The following is a 22256-nucleotide window of genomic DNA, read 5'->3' on the forward strand; positions in this document are numbered from 1 at the left end:
TGGTGGTGAAGTTCTTTTGGCTCAAAACTATTATTAGGGAGATACCCAATACAACTTTATCAACCTTATATATTTGGTGCTAGGGCCACTATGATTGAAAAAGTAAAGCTTGCAACCATTTGCTTGCTCCTAGCCCTAACATGGACAAGATTCTTATTAGCTGATGATGCATTAGTTGCTGAGTATTAAAGAACCTCGAATGTCCGAATTCAGTTCTTCCCAACATGCGGTTCGTCCTCTTTGTATTTCTCCTTGATTCAGGTTTCTTTCCAACGAACAATCCAATGGGTGAGTCGACGTCTCGTGGCCCCTTGTTTTATCTGTATTCACATTTGAGCGTGCTGGGGAATGAAATAACAAGAACAAATCTTCTATTTTTTCCCACTAGCATCGACCACCAATTAATCAGATATTGGTGGTTTTTTTGAATGTGTCCCTGCTCCCTATTCTGGCCAAATATTCTGCCCTATATAGATTGTTAATTTTTGCTTCAATTCTTTAGTCTTTCATCTCGATGTCTTTCATTTCCGTAATCCCTCATACATTTCCACAAACTGTCATGTGATGAGATACACATATTTTTGCTGTCAATTATGCAATTAATTTATGTCTGTGCCAGCTCACAATGTTTTTATTTCTTTCGCTGTATTTATTTTCTTTTCCATTCCTTTTTTTTTTCGCAAAGAAACTTTACTTATCTAGTGTGTGGCAAAGCATGAAAATTTGTGAATATTATACATAGCACGATGCTAATTAATTACAAATCCTCTTGCATAACTGCAATGCAAATATAACGAGCATTATTTAGATTTATTCATCTTATCATATGCAGCATAATGAGAAAGAGGGTTATTGTTGATTCGGTTTTATTTGTCATGCCTTCACATGTATTTCTATTAACTTTAATAGAAAGAGTGACCATATGTTCCCTTTCTTTCCCTGTTGTATGTGTAGTATTAAATTGAAGGCAAAAATTTTGATATGTGATGTAAAGAGCAGGCAGCCCAATTGTACAGCATCGCCTATGTTAAAAAAGTTTTACATATTTGCAATCTCATCGCCATTGGTCTACCTCTATAGTCTCCTGTCTCAGGTTGCTGCTTCAACTGAGAAAGTCAACTTTATTCCGCCATTTAGACATTTAGACTGAGAAGCAGAATTATATAATTCGATAGATTTTCACAGTTTCAGCATGACTTGACTTTAATTTTATGATCTGCTATTAAAATTGTCCGTAGAAATAAACCATGCATGTACTCTTTATCATTTTAGTTCAATCGCCACATTTTAGAGAATCGTTCACTTTCTAATGAATAATTGTACATTTGTGCTAACAAATTAATCTGCCTTTCATAACAGAATCATTTTAATGCATTCTATCTTTAGACCTGATGTCATTTCTGTAGAACTAAGTGGCTGTGAAGATGTGTTTACCATTTCATTACATACATTGTAAAATTGACATCTACAAATTTACGGAAGTACTGAATATCCTGAAGTGCATTTTGCTGATGAACTTCTTTCATCATAGACAAGTCCAATGATATGTGTATATGTGGATCAATCAAGATTTTAAAACTCCATATTTAAGTTAATCATAATTAAAACAAATTAGTTTTCTGAACAACTGATCAATTCTACAGAACGATATGATTTATGAAGAAAACTATAATACCTTCATTTTCATGAAACTGATCAGAACTTTTAAGCCATGATTATAACACGAGAACTTAACTTCTTGACTATTACTACAACCCTAACCCACATTATGCCAAAAATTATAATTCTTGTGCAAAGAACCAACTTTATATATCTCATTGCCAAATCAGAAAGTAGTCCCATAATGTTGCATTGTATTTGAAATGAATTGCATACATTCTGAAAAAGTAAACCTTTTTTTACAACAAAGTAATATGCACTACTTTCTCCTGATATTTACCACCATTTACTTCTGTTTACTACAGGCTACAAAAGTATACCTCTATGCAGGTAGTAATGGTTTCTGTTATCTGTTACTACTGAATGAAGTGAATTGTAATGGGGGGGGGGGGGGTGGGGTGGCTATTGAGAAAGTGAATTGAAGATGAAGTATACAAAGAATGTATTCAAAGTTAGCATTTCGTCTTTCTGTGCATATATTTTCATGATAGAAGTGCAACTTATAGAACAAATGTTTTATTGCTCTTTACAGTAAATAGACATCAAAATTGTGTAATTACAGTTGTGTATAATAATCAATGTATTTCTCAGTGGGAATTAACAGCTAATTTGAGGTATGTTGGTGGTTTTTTATGTGAATTTGCCGGGGTTCTGTGACTTCTTCTACCACTAATTCTCACTGTATGTGTGTGCGTGTGTTTGACACTTCTGTTTGTCTGTCCATGTGTCTGTCTCTTCAAATGAAACCACAGATAGTGAAATGAGGAATAAAAGTGTGGATATATGCACTAACAAATTTTCCTTTATGTATTGCAAAGGGACAGAGAAAAATGTTTATCATTATATCCCATGTTCAATTGTGTGATAATGGCAATCTATGAATTTGTGTAAATCTCTCTTTTTTATTGGGAACATAATATATGCCTTTTTATTCAAATATACTGATATAATACATCTCTATTCGAATCTTTACTGAAGTGTTTTACTGGAGCATACTTTGTACTATACTCTTCATATTGCAAGTAATGAAATAAAACATCCACCCTCTCTTTCTCTCTCCCTCTTTCTCTTCTGTCTCTCCCTTTCTCTCCATTTCTCTTCCTATCTTTCTCTCCCTATCTCTCTCTCCCTCTCTTTCTCTCTGTAACGAGCACCATATCTCCTCATGAAGAGATTTAAAAAAAAAACTAGTCTGTTATTACAGATATACTCTGTTGTTCCTTCAGCTTGGCATAATGTTCATAATGATATCACGTTTGTTACATGCATTCAGCATGATTATGTGTTTATGTATAAATTTATATCGATGGTTCTCTTCTCCCCCCCCCCCCTTCCTGCCCCCCCCCCCCCAAAAAAAAAAAATATGGGGGGGGGGGAGATAAATATTTAAAAGACCAACTTCACTTTGTTCATTGGCTTCTCTTGTGTCCTTGAATTCATCAATGCATAAAAATATTATATCTCAAATCATGTTTATAAAATATTTGGACAGAAATATCAAAACAAAAGAGGCCTATATTTTGCATTTCTTCATGTCATGAATAGCCATGAGCCACGGAGATTAATTTTTCAATAGATCAGAGATCAGACTAACACTTTCAGACATGATTAGTATATAATATGATTATGATGACATGTAACCCACACATCAAGGTGCCCTTGCTCAGATTAATGTTATATGTTGTGATACAGTGTGCTGCATTCCATGTATTTACTATTTTCACAGCGCACTGACGAGTAAATAAACCAGACATTATAGACAGCATGTAAACAATGATAAATAATATCCATACATTTAGTACATGATAACAGCTCAGCTAACATGCATGGCTATATAGTGTATATCTATGGCCATCCAATATCAAATGCTTATGATTTTTTGTATAACTGAAGTATAACAGCATGTATTGCTATCCATCACAACATTAGCAGTTAAATATTGCTTCGTAAAGTAATTATTCATGCATAGCTGAAGTAATGATTAGTAATATTATACTATCATATTATTATGTTGAAGTGAAAATACTTTTCCTCAGAAGCAAAGTTGCAAGTTATTTTTCATACCATCTGATCCTGATTTTTTTTTTTCCCATGTAAACTTTAAACCTGTAAGAAGTCTTCAAACATCTCAACACTTCGTAATCTTATTTCATTGCTGTAACTGCTCGTCAGTTTTAACCTGACATTCTTAATAGCAAAAGTGTGGTCACTCCTAACTTACGTCAGCTGTATACCTGCGCATAGAATTGTGCTAAGGTACACAAATAATAGACATTTTGTGTACAGTTTGATATCATTGAGACAAATCTTCCTTCAATTCCCCTTGCATATCTCATTGGCATTTGTTGGGCAATACAGTGTAGATTGCATATCGCACTCAATTTATAGATAATGCAGACAAACGGTGACAATGAAATCTTTGAGTTGATGTTTGATGAAATGATGGATTTGCTTAGCTGAACCAACTCCTTTAGCTGGGTCAAAGGTCATCACAGCCTTCATTAATTTTTATCCCTTGCAGTTTGCGATGAGCGCATGCAGCCAGACAAGCACTTTTTGCAAATTATTGCAAGCAGCAAACCTAATGCTGAAGCATTTCATGCTCTTCTGTAAATATGGTGGTTCATCATAGAAATTAATCCATGCAGGGTAATGTTCAGTCTCCGCCATTTATCTCTCAGATTTGACTTGGGCGTCGGTGATGCCACGGTGATTCGCAGCCCATCTGTTGTCAAGCCGCTGGAGTGGCACCACGTGAGGGCGTACCGTAACAGGCGCGATGGCTCCCTCAGCGTGGACAGGGAGCCTTCTGTCACCGGCACCAGCCGTAGCCTGTCTAGCGCCCTCAACCTTGGAGGGGATCTGATCGTAGGCCACACCCTCCCAGCAGAAGTGTAAGCGAATGTGAAGAGCAGTTTGTATTGTAATGTTGATGTTGTGAGATTGTTTTGACATCGCATAGACCATGCCGCATGTTTGACTTTGTTTCTGAATCTATAAGGCTGCATTTGGGTGCTCAAAAATGAACCAAAACGAAGTGAACCATATACCGTAACCATAATCTTACATATGTAATTGGCTTGTGAGATTAGAAGCTTAGAAGTGAGTATTATAATTATATGGTGTGTCATATTCCTACAATTTTTGATAAGCTCCAATTACCTTGATCTTTTACTAACTACAATCGCTGTGAGAGGATGAACTGCAATGAGAAGTATGATGAGAGTTCAAACAAACTTTGAACCCAAAATGTGAATGTAAAGCTTTATTTAGCCATTCCACAGTTGTAAGTGTGCTGAGGTATTTTCTAATGATTCGAATGATACTCCAGAAAACTAAAAACCAAGCAGTAACCCCATTTGAATAGATCAGTGTGCTTTTATTTTCCCGGCAGCGGGCTGAGGCTGGTTGGGGCAAGCCAGGGCTTTGTCGGATGCATCCGCTTTGTGCAAGTCAACGGCAAGCAGCTGGACCTGGCTTCGGACAGCAGGGACATAGAGTATGGGTCCAATGTTGGGCAGTGCGGCCACAACCCATGCCAGTCACACCCCTGCCTCAACAATGGAACCTGCCAGGCCCTCAATGCGGAGAACTTCCGCTGCACCTGCCGGGATTCTTTCCTGGGTGAGTCCATTTATCATTATAGGGGATAAACAGACAGTGTGTCTGATAATGTTTATTTTTTTTTACACTTTGCTGTCATGGTCATGTGTGTGTTTTGTTTTGTTTCTTTCTGTGTAGAAAGAGGAAGAAAGTAGGCCAGAGATACAGTTGTATGGTTTACTTGATGAGATGTGATTAGATTCTTCTACGTGAAGAGAATTTTGGACAGGTGTAAAAGTCCTGTAGAGGAGCAAGGTAATCTTTGCTGGCTCAGTTTCAATTTGTTGTATAAAGTTGAGCGCTGGGGACAAGTAGGTTTTTAAAGTTAGAATTTCATGTATAGTGTCAATGTTTTCATGTGAGCAGAAAAGAAACTTTTCTTGTTCTTTGAAGTTAGACTTTCATGTATAGTGTCAATGTTTTCATGTGAGCAGAAAAGAAACTTTTCTTGTTCTTTGAAGTTAGAATTTCATGTATAACGGCAATGTTTTCATGTAAGCCCAAAAGAAGCTTTTCTTACTGTCAGCCATTTGAACTGCATTGGGAATCAAGGATCTCAGAAATAATAAGCAACTTTCATTTGCTCAATTTTGACAATGAAACCATGGAAGTTTGAGTGAGTAAACAAAAGGTGGGGAAAAAAGGCCCATTTTGCACACCCCCAAGAAAAGTGTATTCACATCGAAATCATGCTTCCTCCGTTTTACCTATCATTGCAGGTCCGTTGTGTGGGGACGTGCTGGTGGACCAGTGTGAGGGCAACATGTGCTACCAGGGCTCAGCCTGCGTCCCCCTACCGGAGGGTGGCTACCGCTGTGACTGCCCTGAGGGCTGGCAGGGAGAGCTCTGCGATGATGGTGAGGATCGGAGTTCACAGTCCATATCAAAGTGTTTGTGTTTTTCCCTCATACGTAACGTGGTGGCGGCATAGTTTACTGTATCTCCTGGGGTCTATTCAGACAGTGCCATATACGTATAAAGAAAGTCTGGCCAACTTGCTTTTCAGCTTATGAGTTTTGAAGCCTGTGATTGGTCAAGAAGGTCCTATGCCCTTTGTAGAGCCATGTGGTCACCCAAACCAGGCTCATAGGTAGTGCCCATTGTTATCTAGCCTTTATTTGGCTCGTTTTTATTATGACTTCTGAGTATACACGCTAACCCTCTAATGCGTAATACGCTGAGTAACGACATGGTATGGTATCCAGTGTTCGGACTCTCTTTATATATGGCAATGTTTTCAGAGCAGACCTTTGATAATAAGCACTTTCTTCATCTTCTATATGTATTCTTCTGTCACAATTCAACATCGACCTGATATCAAGAATCATAGATCCTTTCCTGTCAAAGAGATTATTTTCAAAGGAAACTGTTCTGTCATAATAAGCACAAGATGTTTATGCTGTAGTTGAAAAAGTGCGATGAGCATAGTTTGCCTGATTGCCATGCAGGGGTCAAGGGTCAAGTGAATATGTGTGGAGGTGAAAAGGGAGAGTATATTAGCTGCCTCTCTGTCTGTCTGTCTGTATGTATGTCTCTCTGTTTTCATTGGCAGTCTCATGTCTTTGTTTTCCTTTTCTTTCTGTGTTTGTTGATCAATTTGTGTAATACTGAATGTGACTGCACTTTCAAGATATTCTGTAATTTCATCTAAACTGAATATCTCTCTCTCTCAGTCACATAAGATAAAATGATTGAAAAGAAAAGTGATCATGGATATATTTCTCTTTTAATAAGTCCTCCATCAACAAGGCTGCCCAGTGGTGCATTGCATGGATCTCTTGTACATGAATGATACAATCTTGAAAAAGGAAGAGAAAATACCTCACAAAAAGCCCCCCGTCAGACGCATAAACATGTTGTGTCTTCAAAATGTGATGCAACCTGTGAATTGACCACTAACCTCTCAGATTGTGATTTGATGGCAAAGTTTGTTTGCTTCTTTCTAGTCTTTTAAAGATGTAAACCATTTTTTTTCTCTTTCTGTCATATATATCTATACACAGAAATCAACCAGATCTTCATTCCGGCCTTCACCGGCAATTCCTTCATTGAGCTTCCCTCCCTCCGCATGGCAACCGAGTCACTGTTTGACGTGGAGTTCCTGACGTCATCCCCAGATGGGGTGATCTTCTACATCGGCCAAGCGGACAACGGCAACGGCGACTTCATCTCACTCAACATGCGCGACGGCTACCTCGAGTTCCGGTTCGACCTGGGAACCAACATCGCCAACATCAGGTGAATATAACAGTGTTGATAATTCAGTTTTTGTGGCTCTTTGTGTATATGTTTCATTGCTGCCCAGGTATAATCATGTAAATGGTTATTTGGATGCATTTGATTTGATGATTTTATTGACAGAAATTAAGGAAAAAACATTCAGGTGAACATCTGACGTAGGATGAAGAGAACAGGGCCAACTTGTGAAAAATTTGACAAATAATCTAGTCTTCAATGAATGAAGAGACTAATTATTATCTCAGTGACCAGTTAAGGACTTTATAGGCCTATAGTCTCCTCTACCTGTCGCTCCCTCATCGACACATGCACAAAATGAAACAAACCCAAACCTCATAATGGTTGTTCAGAATATGCCAAGTGTTCTTCACAAATATATCAAGTTTGTAGTTTTGGAATCTTGTCAGTGAAAGATTAGGGAAAGGATACACTTGCCAGAACTTTGCTTTTGTATTGGTGTGTGCTGTCTGCAATTGTAAAAGTGTTGAGTTGTAACATAATATGGTTTAACAAATGCATCTTCAGTGTTAACACAACATATTCAGAGGACCCTGCTTTTACTGCTATCACATCATTGTCAGATACACATGTAAATGGGGCAAGAGGGGCATCGGAAGAAAAAAAAAATACAACTTGTACAGTGATGTCAAATTTTCTTTGTGTCATCTCAGAGCCTTTTCCACCATGAAAGGATGCTCCTAGAATCCTGGCAGTCACATGAGCCAAATACAGGTTCATGAAGACTCTAAAAATTGCACCATGCCTGAAGAGAAAAAAAATCTAAACGAAACTGCTTTTAAACTGAAAGCTTCTGAATGATCACCTGAAGGAACAGGACAGAGGGCTATGTGCTACTGTGCACCAGACCCAAGGAAATTTTTTTTTTAAAGGCAATATGACCATTTTTCTCCATTTAAAAAAAATAATCTTTTTACAGGAGTGTGGACCGTATCCCACTCAATGAGTGGCAAGTCGTGCGGGTCAGCCGCAGAGGAAAGTCTGGTGAGATGACCATCAACCAGAACCCCGCAGTGACCGGATCATCACAGGTAAGGCCATAGCATCTTCTTTGGGCAGTGCAACTTTTCTTTGACTTGACTGAGAAGAGATTGTACATGTTGATGAGACTCACAGGTGGACTCAGATGTGGCAGAACAGCAGTGAACAGTGATGATTGTTTTTTTTCTATTGGAACATAGATTCTAAACTTCATGTTTTTCATGTGTGTGTGGTTTTTTTTCTGTTGTTTTTTTTTGTTCTGAAACTATCCTCCAAAAGTTCTAATCCTTCAGCCATTGAGGATGGTTTGATTTTGCTACAACACGTACCGCCCATACACACCTGCCCGAGTTTACTCGGAACTCGTCCTCAGTGGGTTGATAGCAGGCAGCATGTACTACATATTTATTCAAATTAATGAAATTCTTGCATGGAGTTGTTTTTATTGCAATATTGTTGTAAATGAACATTAAAACAAACATGCAGTGATCAAGAGGTCGTGCAGTTGTAGGTTCAAATCCTGTCGGAGTATGTATGCCTATGATTTTTAACATGGCTACTACTAGACACTTATTGATTTGATGCTTATTTACATATATGTAGGGCACTTTGTCAGTCAGTTGCAATTTACGCTACTCAAGAATGTCATTACTTTTAATGGAAAACTTTGCTCTACCTTACAAAACACTGATGATTGATAATAAGAAATAAAAAAATATGATTAAAGAAGAGCAGGACCAAACAACAGAACCATGTTTTCTGGGGCTTAATGATGTAAAGGATTCACTTTTATTCTCCATTTGTCTTCTTCAGGGAGGAGCATCGCAGCTCAATCTACGACTGCCGCTGTACCTGGGAGGGGTGCGACGCTACGACCAGATCGCCCGGCGAGCTGGCATCACGGACGGACTGAAGGGAGCCATCAGATACGTAAGTAGATCATCTGCGACGACTGCGCACGAAAAACATCTGAAACAGCTGTTAAACATCTTCCAGAACTCTTTCAGAAAGTAGCAAAGAAGTGCTTTGAAGTTAAAACATGTTGCCATCATTTGTTGCTATTTGTTGCTTCATTGATAGCCATACTGATATCAAACATTCTGTTATTCTTGAAAAAAAAAGATATCTTTCTGTATTACAGGCTTATTTGACTCATAATGTTTTGTGATGAATGTGTGAAAAATGTGAGTGTGTCTGTGTTATTGTAAAAGAAGAAATTCTTATGTGTGAAGATTGTGGTTAGATGAATTTTGTGTGATTTTAATTCCATAAAATAAAAACATAGAATAGTGCTAACACGTAAATAGCAAGAAATTCACATTTTTATATTCACACTAGTGTCTTGTCATTCAAAATGTACAAAAATTTCCACTTTTACAGATGCACATAAATGTTTTGTGTCTTGTCTGTACATTGTAGTTTGCTGTTGGTGAAGAGGAGTACGTGGATCTGAAAGCCTTGGCAGAGGCAGAAGTAAACATCGAAGAGTATTTGGATGATGCCGTGAACATGATACCAACTGCACCACCGAGTGAGTCTAGCAAGAACTTATCTGCTTGATAATTGTTCCCAAAGTGTTGTGAATGTCAGCGTAGTTGAATGAGTATTCTCAGCACTTTCTGAATATTCTTTGAAAATGTCCTGCCATGACAAATTTCAGTTGGTTTGCTTATCAATGATTTCAAGATGCCTATTCTATTTTTACCTGTAATTTTCTTGTGCATGTAAAGTTCCACTGTCTACCTCATCCTATGTCCCCCAGCCTCAAACGCAGTTGTCTCTGTGAATTGTGCAATTGTTATATTCTATTCTGAAAAAAGAAAAGAACAAAAATGTATTTATTCTTCAAACATTTTGTGAAAGTTGTTAATGATGTTAGCCTCCAATCCACCAGAAGTTGACTTCAAAATCAAGTCAGCAACTTTACTCCATTGTAATTTTTGAATCACAGAAATGCTTGTGTGATTATTGCATATAAGTAAAATTTCACTTGTGACCCTGATAACATAGCCTTTATTAATTGACTTCATAAAATCCTAAAACATGTCAGTCATATACAAGTGAAAATTCATCATATAGTACTTCTTTTAAAGTTTTTATGTGGTATAGTGGTGGATAGGTGCCGTAATTAACTGCTATTATACTTTTTAGTTTTCATCTGTTTGATCATTGTCCACCCCAACAGCGAGGAGAACACAACAAATGGTACGAGCATCAGAGACCACCCAAGGTAGAACTACACCCTCTATGTCCACAAAAATCCAAGCAACTACGGCCCCAGTTCAGGTTATTGATGTCAACGATCCAGTGCGTTTCGACGGGCAGTCTACATTCAAGTACTATAACGGAGTCTCGAAAAAGTAAGATATCCTTGACATTGGTGGTAGTATGGAACAAAGAAGGGCAAGTTTGGGTACTGTAAAGGTGGAAATTTTCAATTGTTGAAATTTTCGTGCATTTCGCACAACCAGAAACTAGCGCGAAAATAAAAGTATGCGAATATTTTTACCTGCAATATGTTCCAATAGTTGAGATCCTGATTCCGTGGAATTAAAAACACACGAAACTCTTCTTACCCCGCTGAGCGCGAAAAATTAGTCTTGCGAAAATATCCACTTTTACAGTATTTTGTATCAGGAGGTGCAATTTCAGTGGCACTGTTACTTGCTTTCGATTGTGTAAGAATAGGAGAATGGGTTGTACTTTGTAGGCAGGCAGAACAATGATTCCAGAGCCTGATTTTAGATGAGAACCAAAGCATCCTGTTTAACCTCCCAAGGATGACCATCCCAACGTGCCATTGTTACATTGCATGCTGTCATGATACAATTGGCAATGACCAGGTTAACTATTAAAAAGGCTGTCAGAGAATACACTGAATTACATGTATTCATGAATATCTTCATTGACGGCCAATTACAGTAGATGATAGTTGAGGTGTATTCATAAAAATAGCTGCTTGTGAACACCAATGCAGAGATATTATTGCTGGTGATCTTTCTAGTGTCACTGAAATTCTTCGTGGTTCATGATTTGAAAGCGATGTCCTGGGCTATGTTAATTTCAAATAACAGCATGCCTTTTTGTCTTTTCATGTAACCCATCACTAATTATCTACGATTTGTTCTACTCTGTCGGCCATGCTTGGACGGAGACCATAGTTCATTGGCATTGCCTGATCATGTATACCTTTCACCTTTGACCCGTGACCTGTCGTACACATTGCTACCAACAGGCGGCAAGCTCTGAGGACACACACCTTGGAAGTGACCTTCAAAACTGACCAGCCCAATGGCGTTCTCCTGTGGAACGGCATTGGAACGGCCGACTTCCAGGCGGTGGCCGTGTCGGACGGCTTCGCCGAGTACGCCTACAACCTCGGCAAGGGCATCACGAGGATACGCTCAGAGCAGAGGGTGGACGATAACGTTTGGCACACACTCACGATAACAAGGTAAAGTTTGGCCCATTGCTAGCCTCTGATCCACTTTCCCATTCATATTGCTTGTGAGACCATGGTTCAGTACAGCCTTTCTCTTCCCTTGACCCTTTTTATCTTGAGGTCCACTTTGGCTCCTATAGATTTTTTTCAAGGTCCAGTTTCACCGAATACAAATCTTTCATATTTAATTTCGCAACCCAACTGAGAGCGCTTCGCGGCCCACTGGTTCAGCTGCATGGCTCTAATATATCTCAATGATGTGACTCACTAGTCGTAAGGTCTCTACAGTGTGGTTTGAGTTCATTAGCTGCAGCAGTAATGCCTCTCGGCAAGGAACTTTAATAACCTTCATGGAAAGACTGTTCGTTTCCTTCTGACAAGAGCCTTGTGATATATTTGGGGAAGATCTGTTACATTTTTTCAGATTGTTATGTTTGGTATATGTAAATTTTTGGGGAAATCACTGATGCAGCACCCTGCCATGTATTTCATTGTGCTGTGCAGGCAATGTATTCCCACTTTCTGCCCCTTGATAGTTCACTAGTCACCTTATGCTATTCCTCTCCCACTTATCTCTTTCATCTCCCAGAAATCTAGTGACTGCTTCTATGCAAGTGGATGATGCTACTCCAGTGATGGGCGAGTCGAAGAGTGGGGCATCCCAGCTGGACACTGATGGCATCTTATATCTAGGTAAGATGTAAGCTTAATAATATCTAGTTAAGAAGAATCTCTTGCCTGGATGTGGATGTCCTAGTATCTGTGTGAATTTGCCATGGAATGAAGTTACTGTATACGCCATATATTTCCCGAGTCTAAATTTTCGCGAATCGGGAATTCCCGACGATTTCGTGAGTGGTTAAATTCGCGATTGTGAAGTCCTGCACTGAATGGAGAATTGTAGACGCGTACAGAGTCAATATTTTCGCGTGCTTTTAATTTCGCAAATAGCATCTGACTAGCGAAATTCGCGAAAATAAAAACCTCGCGAAATATTTGGCGTATACAGTAACCCTTTCAGTGCCAGGGACTTTGGACAGTGTGTATAATGCTATGGGACTGTCTGTGCTAATCAGCGCTCAAAGCACACAAAGGGTTCAGACTGCTCGTTGTGATATATGTCTTTGAGTCTCTGTGGTATATGACTTTGAGTCTCTTTGTGATATATTACGTCTTTGAGTCTTTGTGGTATATGTCTCTGAGTCTCTTTGTGGTGTATGTCTGAGTCTCTGTGGTATACGTCCTCGAGTCTCTTTGCGATATGTGTCTTTGAGTCTCTGTGGTATATGTCTTTGAGTCTTTGTGATATATGTCTTTGAGTCTTTTTGTGGTATGTGTCTTTGAGTCTCTTTGTGATATATTTCATTGAGTCTCTGTGGTATATATCTCTGAGTCTTTTTGTGATATATGTCTTTGAGTATCTGTGATATATGTATTTGAGTCTCTTTGTGATATATGTCTTTGAGTCTCTTTGAGATATATGTCTTTGAGTCTCTGTGGTATATTTCCATGAGTGTCTTTGTAGTTTGAGTCTCTTTATGGTATATGTCTTTGAGTCTCTTTGTGATATGTGTCTTTGAGTCTCTTTATGGTGTATGTGTTTGAGTCTCTTTGAGATATATGTCTTTGAGGCTCTTTGTGGTATATGTCATTGAGTCTCTTTATGGTGTATGTCTTTGCATCTCTTGGTGATATATGTCTTTGAGTTTCAGTCTCTGTGGTGTATGTCTTTGAGTCTATTTGTGATATGTGTCTTTGAGTCTCTGTGATATAATTATGTCTTTGAGTCTGTTTGTGGTATATGTCTTTGAGTCTGTTTGTGGTATATGTCTTTTTCTAGTCTGTATGATATATGTCTTTGAGTCTATTTGTGGTATATGTCTTTGAGTCTCTGTGGTATAAGTCTTTGAGTCTCTTTGTGGTATATGTCTTTGAGTCTTTTTGTGATATATGTCTTTGAATCTCTTTGTGACATACATCTTTGAATGTTTGTGTGATTTATGTTTGAGAGTCCATGTTAGCAATCTTTTGCTCCTAACTTAACTGGTGCATAATATGGTTGGGTAATCTATGGACTGCTTTCACATCAGCGTAAGGAGACCTTTTCAAATAGGTTGGACTGGTTTCCCATATGGGAAATTTTGTTTTTGTAATCTGCAGAAATTTTCTTATATATGAAGGTGAACACTTATGATGAAGAAATACTGTTCCTGTCTTGGTATGACTGCTCTCACGTATAGATAAGACTCTTCTTTTTAAGCACAGAATCCTCTGCCATTATATTCAGCCAAAACTGCTTTAATATGTGTCAGACGAGCAAGACGACACTACCTGTATTTTTCAATTCAACATCTCTTTACTTACTGAATTTTTGCATAGGGAAAGAATAATGTGTGCTTTAATCTCATCAAGAGCAATTATTCATATTTTCTTTTCATTGTTTATTCCCGTGGCCTTCCCTCACAGGAAGCGGAAGGAGTGTGCCGGGCAGCATGTCATCAAGCTACATCAATTACGTCGGATGCATCGGCAATGTTTTACTGGACGAGGATCATTTGCACCTATATGAAAACACACTGCCGCAGGAGGCAAAACCTTCACAGTTCTGTCCCAGCGAAGGCCCGTGAAAAACTAAAAAATTGTAGAAGATACATGGAGCTGCTGTTTCCCATCAATATGGGGATATTGGTGTGTAGACAGATTGGATGGGACTTTTTGAGAAGAATGTTAAAAGACCTTTACTATTTATATGTATAAATGAGCATTATATCATGAAGACAACTATGCTATATGACACGCGGAGTCAGAGTTATGAGCGAACACACACCAGGATCATCTGGATTCAAAAGTATGCATTTTGTGATTTTGATTTTGATTTTGATTTATCTGTTTTCCTGTTAATGTTTTTTTATATGAAAAGAGAAGATTTAGTCATTTTGTAGAGATTTGAGTGTAGAATATCGTCCAATGAATGTGACCAAATTATGTTTCTGGGAAGAGAATGACTTAAATGCAATGACTTTCAGTTTATACATTCACAGTGCATACCCATCGTCTCAGCTAACCTCAAATGCAACAATTCTTGGTGGAGATTGTAGTGATTGATATGAGCCTGTCAGGGTAGCATTTGTACACCCCATCTCTTAGCTTTCATTCATTCAGGTGGAAGAGATGGGCATGTCAGGTGAACAGTTTCACCATGCATCCTCCCCTACTGAACCTTTTGAATATATCTACCATCATTCTAAACACCTCAGTGTTCTAATTGAAGTGATGAAGTTTTGCATCATCACTCTTCTATTCAACAAAATGCCCAATGCTTTCCATTTCTACCTATAAACAGGTGTCATTCAGGTATATATGAGGTTGAAACTGGGGATAAAAATGGGGCTCAGTACTCATTTACATGTAATTTGCACAAGATCCCAAGTCTGCTTTCAAGTCTAGAATTTTGTGTTTTGACTTTGATTAAAAAACAACAACAAAAAACAAGAAAGCCGAAGCGATCAAATTTTGTGATGTCATAGATGCTGCAAGTCCCAAGTGTTCATTCTTTGCAATGGGTAGTGTACCCAGGGGAGAAGGACGTCAAACAATGTACTACTGTGATGTTCAAATTTTAATGAATTAAGAAAATGTTGAAGAAAACATGGTCTTGAAATGTTTTCTTTTACATGCTGATAAACGTTTTTACTGGGGAAAATGTTTGTATGGTATATACTGTGTGCTTATAGTTCCTTCTGCTGTCGTCATTTTTCATTGCCCATATGGGAGATACTTGAGTGTATTAAGCTGAAAAGGAAACTTAGAAAGTGAATTGATGTGACATGGAACTGCAGTGTACTTTGGATTCAAATTTAGAAATAAGGGTAAAACTGAACTTAAAGCAATAGAATGTGGTTGTGATGACTTAATTTAAAGTTTGTGTCGGTGGGTAGCAATTTATTCATGAAGACATCTGCGAGCAGTCAAGTTTTCTTTCACATTCTGAAAGCTTCATTTTATGTGACGTGTAATTGACACTCTGTCATTTATGTGTTATAGGTACACTATTTTCCACTGCCGACAGTTATAATTACTGCCTTATGAAGGTTGTGTTCGAAAATACCATTACCTTCTTTCATGATTTTTGTAATCAAATTCTAAGCAGCCTAGCTTGCACCTTTCTCATTTTTTTTAAAAAATGCACACATTCATAATTGTACTCAGATGCACCCCAAGATGATCTTACTTTATCAAAAGAATTAGAACAATTGTTTGTGAAATATATAATGTATTTTACATTCTAAAGCCAACAAGGGACTAAATTGAAATGCATGTTCTGTGTAGTATTGCTTTGAACAAGTGTGTTTTGTTTCTCAACTGGCACCGTGCTATCCTGTTGCAAAATAATGAGAGAAAGAATTTTTTTAAAATCCTTCTTTGTTGACTGCCTGATCGTCGGCTTGCACACCACTAAACCAACTTCCATCCCATGTGACTAGCAGTCGGACGAGAAAAGACGCTTTCCCGCTGTAGGCTGTCTTCAATCTCGCCAGTTTCTGTCTTCCATTGTGAAACACTCTCTACAGTACTATCTGTCAGTGGAACAAAGTCGGCCACGCATCACAAGCTCTTTAAAATCGATCAGTCGCAAAAATGTCGGAAGCAGACGGTGATTACTGGGATATTATTGCACTTGTAGTCCACCATTATTACGGAAAAATCTAGGACTATGCCATGGTTGTTAATATGTCAAGATATGTGTCTTATTTGCAATAAGAATCTGTTGATGTTGTGATTAAAAAAAAAGTGTGACGTGTACCAGACATTATCTATTAAGCAGCTCTTTTGAGCCGATGGAATTCCCCGACGTATCTTGATTTCGCTGAGCTGCAAACCGTGTAATGTGACGTGAAAATAACTGGTGAGAAATACTTGTGTCATGGTAATATTGAAAGAGATATAACAAGATGAGTCTTGTTCATATTGTTCATAGTACACTTTCATACTAGATATATATATATGTACAATGTTTGAATGTGAATACGTTGTTTATGATATTGTTATTATTACATATTGTATATGCAAATGTAACCTGTACATTTTGGTCACATCACAAGCCGTCATACTCTGTATTTATTTTCATTTTGCTTTCACGTTGTTGAAGAGAGTCATTGTGTGATCAGAAAAAAAAAAAATGGTGTATGTCATGTTTGTATAAAGCATTTTTAGTGCATTTACCATTATATGTTTATTATTGTTATTAATATCATTCTTTTTTTGCAAATCAAACGTGTTTTCTATTTGCATTTTATTAGTTGCTTGTGTCACCTGTACAAAGTGTGTAAGGGCACATACAGATAAATTTGCTTCCTTTCCACAAAGACACCTTATCACTCAAAAAAGGCATATTCCCACAGCCATTTTGTTATCTACATTTTTCAAATTTTGTATTTTTTTGTGTGTTGGTAATCATACATGTATATGTCGTGACGAAAGAGATCACTTTCGTGCAGATACAAATTTTAGTCCTAAATGACCCATTTTAATAGCTGTGCACATTTCATGGACAATGGATGTCAGTTGTGTCTGTCTCAAAGTGTTTGTCAATCTGTCAATCAGTTTCTCTCTCTCCTTGTGTACACTGTATCTCCCTGATCACATGTATCTATATTCCTCATGTGTATCCCTTTCAATGTGTACTCTTGTCTCTTCTTGTCCACACTTTTCTACTTATTTCTTTCTGTAGCTCATATTTTCATCTGCTCATCTACCCTCCCCCCTCTCACTTGGTGTATATATCTTTCCACCCCTTCTATTAAAAGTGGAACCTCATAATAATGACGTCTGACATAGCAAGATGTCTGATACACGTATAACGAGGTAATATACAAGATCCCATTTCTATATTCTTCTGTTCATATCCCTTATGTAACAAGTTCAGAGGTCCCAAGCAGCCCATTATGATGAGGTTCCCATATCTGTATCTGTGAATGTGTACGTACAGTCAACCTTGCTTAAGTCGACCTCACATTCAGTTGAATAATCACCCAAATCGAAGGTCTTTTCAAGTCCTCTTCTCTTTATATTCTATTGATTTTAATCACTCATAAGTCGAATCTAATCTCAAAGTCAAAGCTGCATTGTATTTCTTCAGTCCAAATAGATTCGACTTGGGAAAGGTTGACTGCAGTATACCCGTTGTCCTCTCTGTTGTCTGTGTGTGCAAGGAAGTAGAGTGAAGTGCATTAAAATCTCAGCAAGTTGAGAGAGGTGGGACATACTGCCTTGTGTCATGAATGAAAATTCTTTGCCCCAAGAACGTTGTCATACCAAGTTTCCAGCATACTTACAGTTGTCTTCTTCCTACGTGTATATTGAATAGGTGCGAGAGTACAGAACAAATGTAAAGCAGTGACTATTGTAGCCTCAATAAAAGTACATTTTAATTTTCAGTTTTTTGTACTGTCTGATCTGCCTCAACCAAACATTACTTGCATTCTCCATCTAGCAGAAAAAGATGGGAAAGAGAAACGAGAATGTCAAAGTCCTTGAGCCTTCATGTATAAATACTAGAAACTTTTCAATGTCACCAATGGGGACAATAATGCACTGTAATTTGTAAAGTTCAGTGCACCATCAGTGAGCTCTGTACTAAATCCCATCTGTTTCAAATGTGGAATAGGGGATACCCTAGGATATCGTTCAGTTTTGTTAAAATTTGTCAGAAAACTATGGACAAGAACAGGGTTCCACATAGCATGCACTCTGATTTGGAAAAAAAAAGTGATTTGGACCATTTGGTGCACACAAACTGCAACATGTTTTTTCAATGAACATTTGTTAAATTACAGGTCCGCAGAAGCGAACTTACAAATTTCATTTGTAGACGGAGACAAACTAAAGAAAATTCACACGCAACATTTATACCATTTAGAACGGTGCATATCGCTCTTTTGGGCCACAAGCAAACTAACAAAGACAGACTTTATGGGAACACAATCTACTTTCTCTTCCTAGTTTCAAAGTTAATATGTGCCTAACAAAGCAACCAGTAAAGTGTGAAAGTCTAAAACATTACTTTATTGTCGAGTACTCATGTTTTTCTGTATGTAGTTGCATCAATTCTATCTGCATATTATATGAAAATATTATTCCTAGAAAGATTTTTTTTTCTTCTAAAGTAGCACAGAGTAACGAAAGAAAAAATGCATAGAAATATTTAAATGTAGCTTTGCAAAAAAAAAGTGCTTGCTTGTGTTGTATAGTGATATGCATTATATATTTTTTGTTGAACTAACTGAGAGTCAATACAAACGGTGAATGTATTGAATTTGAAAGGGTGCTTCATTGTAAAAGTCAATAAAAATGAATATGTCGAGACGTGAGATGGTGCTCTCCTGCATTGCTTTTCAGTTTGTGTCCACTTCGTTTCGATTTTATATCTGTCCAATATAATTCAAAATCCTTCATAGAAAGAGGATTGACATGCATACACATACCCACACTCAAACAAACTCTCCATATACCATCAACCTTTACCTAAGAAAGTATACTCTTTGTTTTAGCATCTTCAAACTATGATAATAATTACATGGTGTGCCAGTACAAATATCTTTTTTTTTATGTTTTTAATTTATGAATCATGAGATGAAACACTCCTTGGCATAAAACTTTGTACAAAGTATTTACAGAAAGTACTGCTGGGCATTCACAAAACAGATTGCTGCAATTTTCACATACATGTACACTCTTATTTCTCTGCGCAAATTTTTTACAAAATAAATAACACTGCAATGCTTCGACAAATTCAAATTTGAAAATGACTTCACAACTTTTGACAGCCATACCACCCCCTCCCCCCCCCCCCCAAAAAAAAAAAAAATTAATAAATAAATGATGGCTTATTCTTTATCTTTGATAACAGTGGAAGACATATGAATTATTGCTTTTCGTCGCTGGGGCGACAAGACCTCGTATCTACAAAATGTCAAATGTTCAGGAGAGCACAAAAACATGGCAGCCAAAGCACTGCATCAAATGGGAGAGCCTTTCCTTTCACATGATATGGTGGCTTCATTTTTGGGGTCAGACAGCTAAATGGACAGGACATCACTATTCAAACTAATTATCTGACCACTGACCCAAAAATGTCATTTCACCAAAAATTTCAGATACAAGGTCTTGTCGCCCCAGCGACGTTTTATCTAAATTGAAAATACACACACTGCTTTTCATGACATGCTCATACATTCATGCTCAGCATGTGCAACTTTGGCAACAGATATGTAAGTAATGTGTAAGTTTAATAGAATGATTTTCCTGATTGCATTGTACAGACACACACAATAGCACACTCAAATACTAATTCCCTATTTTTCTGTGGAAAAAATTGAGAAGACTGGGCAAAGTTTACCCGCTACCGCTTAGATCTGGTAGTTCCACTCCACATTTCTCAAATACCACAACCTTGTCATCAGTGACAACTGCCACATTTCTGGGACAAATTTGCTCCCAGCCAATCAGATGCAAGGATTTCAGTAGCTTGTCAAATCTGTGACAACTTGTCACTGATGACAAGTTTTATGAAATGGGCCCCTGGTTTCTGAAAACGATGGCAGTGCTCAAATCACATAGTGCAGTTTTGTGGCACAAACACTTCGTACAAACGTACTGCGAGACAACACTTCAATAAGCCAGTTTGTTGTTCCACTTTGTGCATGAGCAGAAAAACTCACCGGTGATAACAGACCTGTTGGTTTTTAATTCAATATTGCCTCACAGCTCTTAGGAAAAAAAAAATGCATACATGACATCAGTCGACCTCCAGGACACATATCATGCAGTCCCCATCCACCCGTCTCACAGAAAATTCTTCAAATTTGTATTGCAAGGCCAATATTGGCAATAAAAGGCGCTACCTATTGGCTTGAGCACTGCTCCAGGACTATTCACGAAATTGTTGAAACCTCTCTTGGCAGTGTTAAGGCAACAAGGGCCAAACTATGGTTTCCTATCCGGACGATACACTTATTATTTTGGACACTGTAACACACACAAAGAGCTCTGTTAAAGCAGTCACTCGGGGCTTAGAAAGCCTAGAATTTCTGGGACACCCAGACAAGTCTGTACTACAGTCACAAAAAGTGATCCTATTTTGAGTTTTATCTTGAACTCGGAAAACCTGACTCTTTGACTACTGATTGCATTGTTTCGAACAGGATTACAAGTTCCTGTTATCTTTAATCTAGTGACAATCCATTTTTCACTCTTTGAAAATTGGCTCTACTGCGCATGCACAAATAGCGAGCTCTCCTAACGTAATATCACCCTCCTATTACTAAATAAAATTGAGATTAAAGCTTCAAACAGGTAAGTTCACGTTTAATCTTTCTAATACGTTTTGCTGGAAAGGCAAAGACTGCATTCTACAATTTCCCCCAAAACAAACATTTCTCTAAGGAAAATAAGACACAAAATTACAGCCATTTCAAATCATTGTGCCAATGTGCATCACTCCAAACTGGTGTCATATGTTAATTGTTCTAGAAATTTTCTCAGCAATCTGAGTACTGGGGTTAAGTGAAGATTACAAACTTTTTTTTTTCAACATATTTGCTGAGTAGAATTATAGTACGAAACATACGCATTGATGGGGGACCATTGCCATGAATGATTTTCTTCAAATAAAATCTTTGGCACTCATTTTGACAGAAGTGAATGTATCATAATGCAGCTGTTTCCAATGATTGCCACACATGAAAAGTGTAGTTTCGAGGACGGCGATTAAGGCAAAGATGAATCAGCTGCACGAACTTCATTCTTAACTGTGGTAACTACAAGCAATAGAACTTCAAATTGAAAAGACTGAAACCTTTGTGACATGTTACTGATGTCAGAAATCTAAAGGCAGAGAGACATTTCTGCAGACACAAGGTGAACGAATAAGAAAGCACCATCAAAGTTACAGGGAAACCCTGATATAATGAGCTTTGCTTACAACAAGGTACCGCTTTTACAAGGTGAATTCGGTGGTCTGATTTCCGTAACTGTATTTAACAGGTCCCTTTAAGTACGTTTGCAACGAGGTACCGGTTATGACATGGTAGTACTGGCAGTCCCAGAAACATCTTTATAACGTGGTTTCCCTGTATTTCACAGGAAGGCAAGTCGTCGGCTGTCTCAATCTCCTGCCCCGACGTCACAACCTGCCGTAGCTCTGGGATCGGTCCAACTCCATAGCAAGCTCCTCCACCAGTTCAGCACTTGTGTTCTGGCCATATGAAACACAAAACAAATCTCCCAGATCAATAAGTGTGCCGGAAAATTGCTA

General features: G+C 38.0%; 2 protein-coding genes across 2 annotated transcripts in view; one reads left to right on the forward strand and one right to left on the reverse strand.

The window, feature by feature from the left end:
• LOC139734707 (agrin-like) overlaps positions 1-19304 on the forward strand; it is a 50460-nt gene extending 31156 nt beyond the window's left edge. The window contains exons 18-29 of the mRNA XM_071645499.1: positions 262-288; positions 4341-4553; positions 5054-5283; positions 5982-6119; positions 7266-7500; positions 8438-8549; positions 9313-9429; positions 9919-10030; positions 10685-10859; positions 11735-11953; positions 12531-12634; positions 14408-19304. Coding sequence (XP_071501600.1) covers positions 262-288; positions 4341-4553; positions 5054-5283; positions 5982-6119; positions 7266-7500; positions 8438-8549; positions 9313-9429; positions 9919-10030; positions 10685-10859; positions 11735-11953; positions 12531-12634; positions 14408-14568 — 1843 coding nt within the window. The 3' untranslated portion in view covers positions 14569-19304. The remainder of the gene's footprint in view (positions 1-261; positions 289-4340; positions 4554-5053; positions 5284-5981; positions 6120-7265; positions 7501-8437; positions 8550-9312; positions 9430-9918; positions 10031-10684; positions 10860-11734; positions 11954-12530; positions 12635-14407) is intronic.
• A 2405-nt stretch (positions 19305-21709) lies between these two features.
• Positions 21710-22256, reverse strand: part of LOC139734706 (coiled-coil domain-containing protein 150-like) — a 37979-nt gene continuing 37432 nt past the window's right edge. Inside the window, exon 26 of the mRNA XM_071645498.1 lies at positions 21710-22196. Within this exon, the coding sequence (XP_071501599.1) occupies positions 22125-22196 (72 nt within the window). The 3' untranslated portion in view covers positions 21710-22124. The remainder of the gene's footprint in view (positions 22197-22256) is intronic.

This window comes from Diadema antillarum, unplaced genomic scaffold, assembly GCF_040938485.1.
Source record: "Diadema antillarum isolate AM-2024a unplaced genomic scaffold, OU_Dant_1.0 seq00000542_RagTag, whole genome shotgun sequence".
In the NCBI taxonomy this organism is placed as follows: domain Eukaryota; kingdom Metazoa; phylum Echinodermata; class Echinoidea; order Diadematoida; family Diadematidae; genus Diadema; species Diadema antillarum.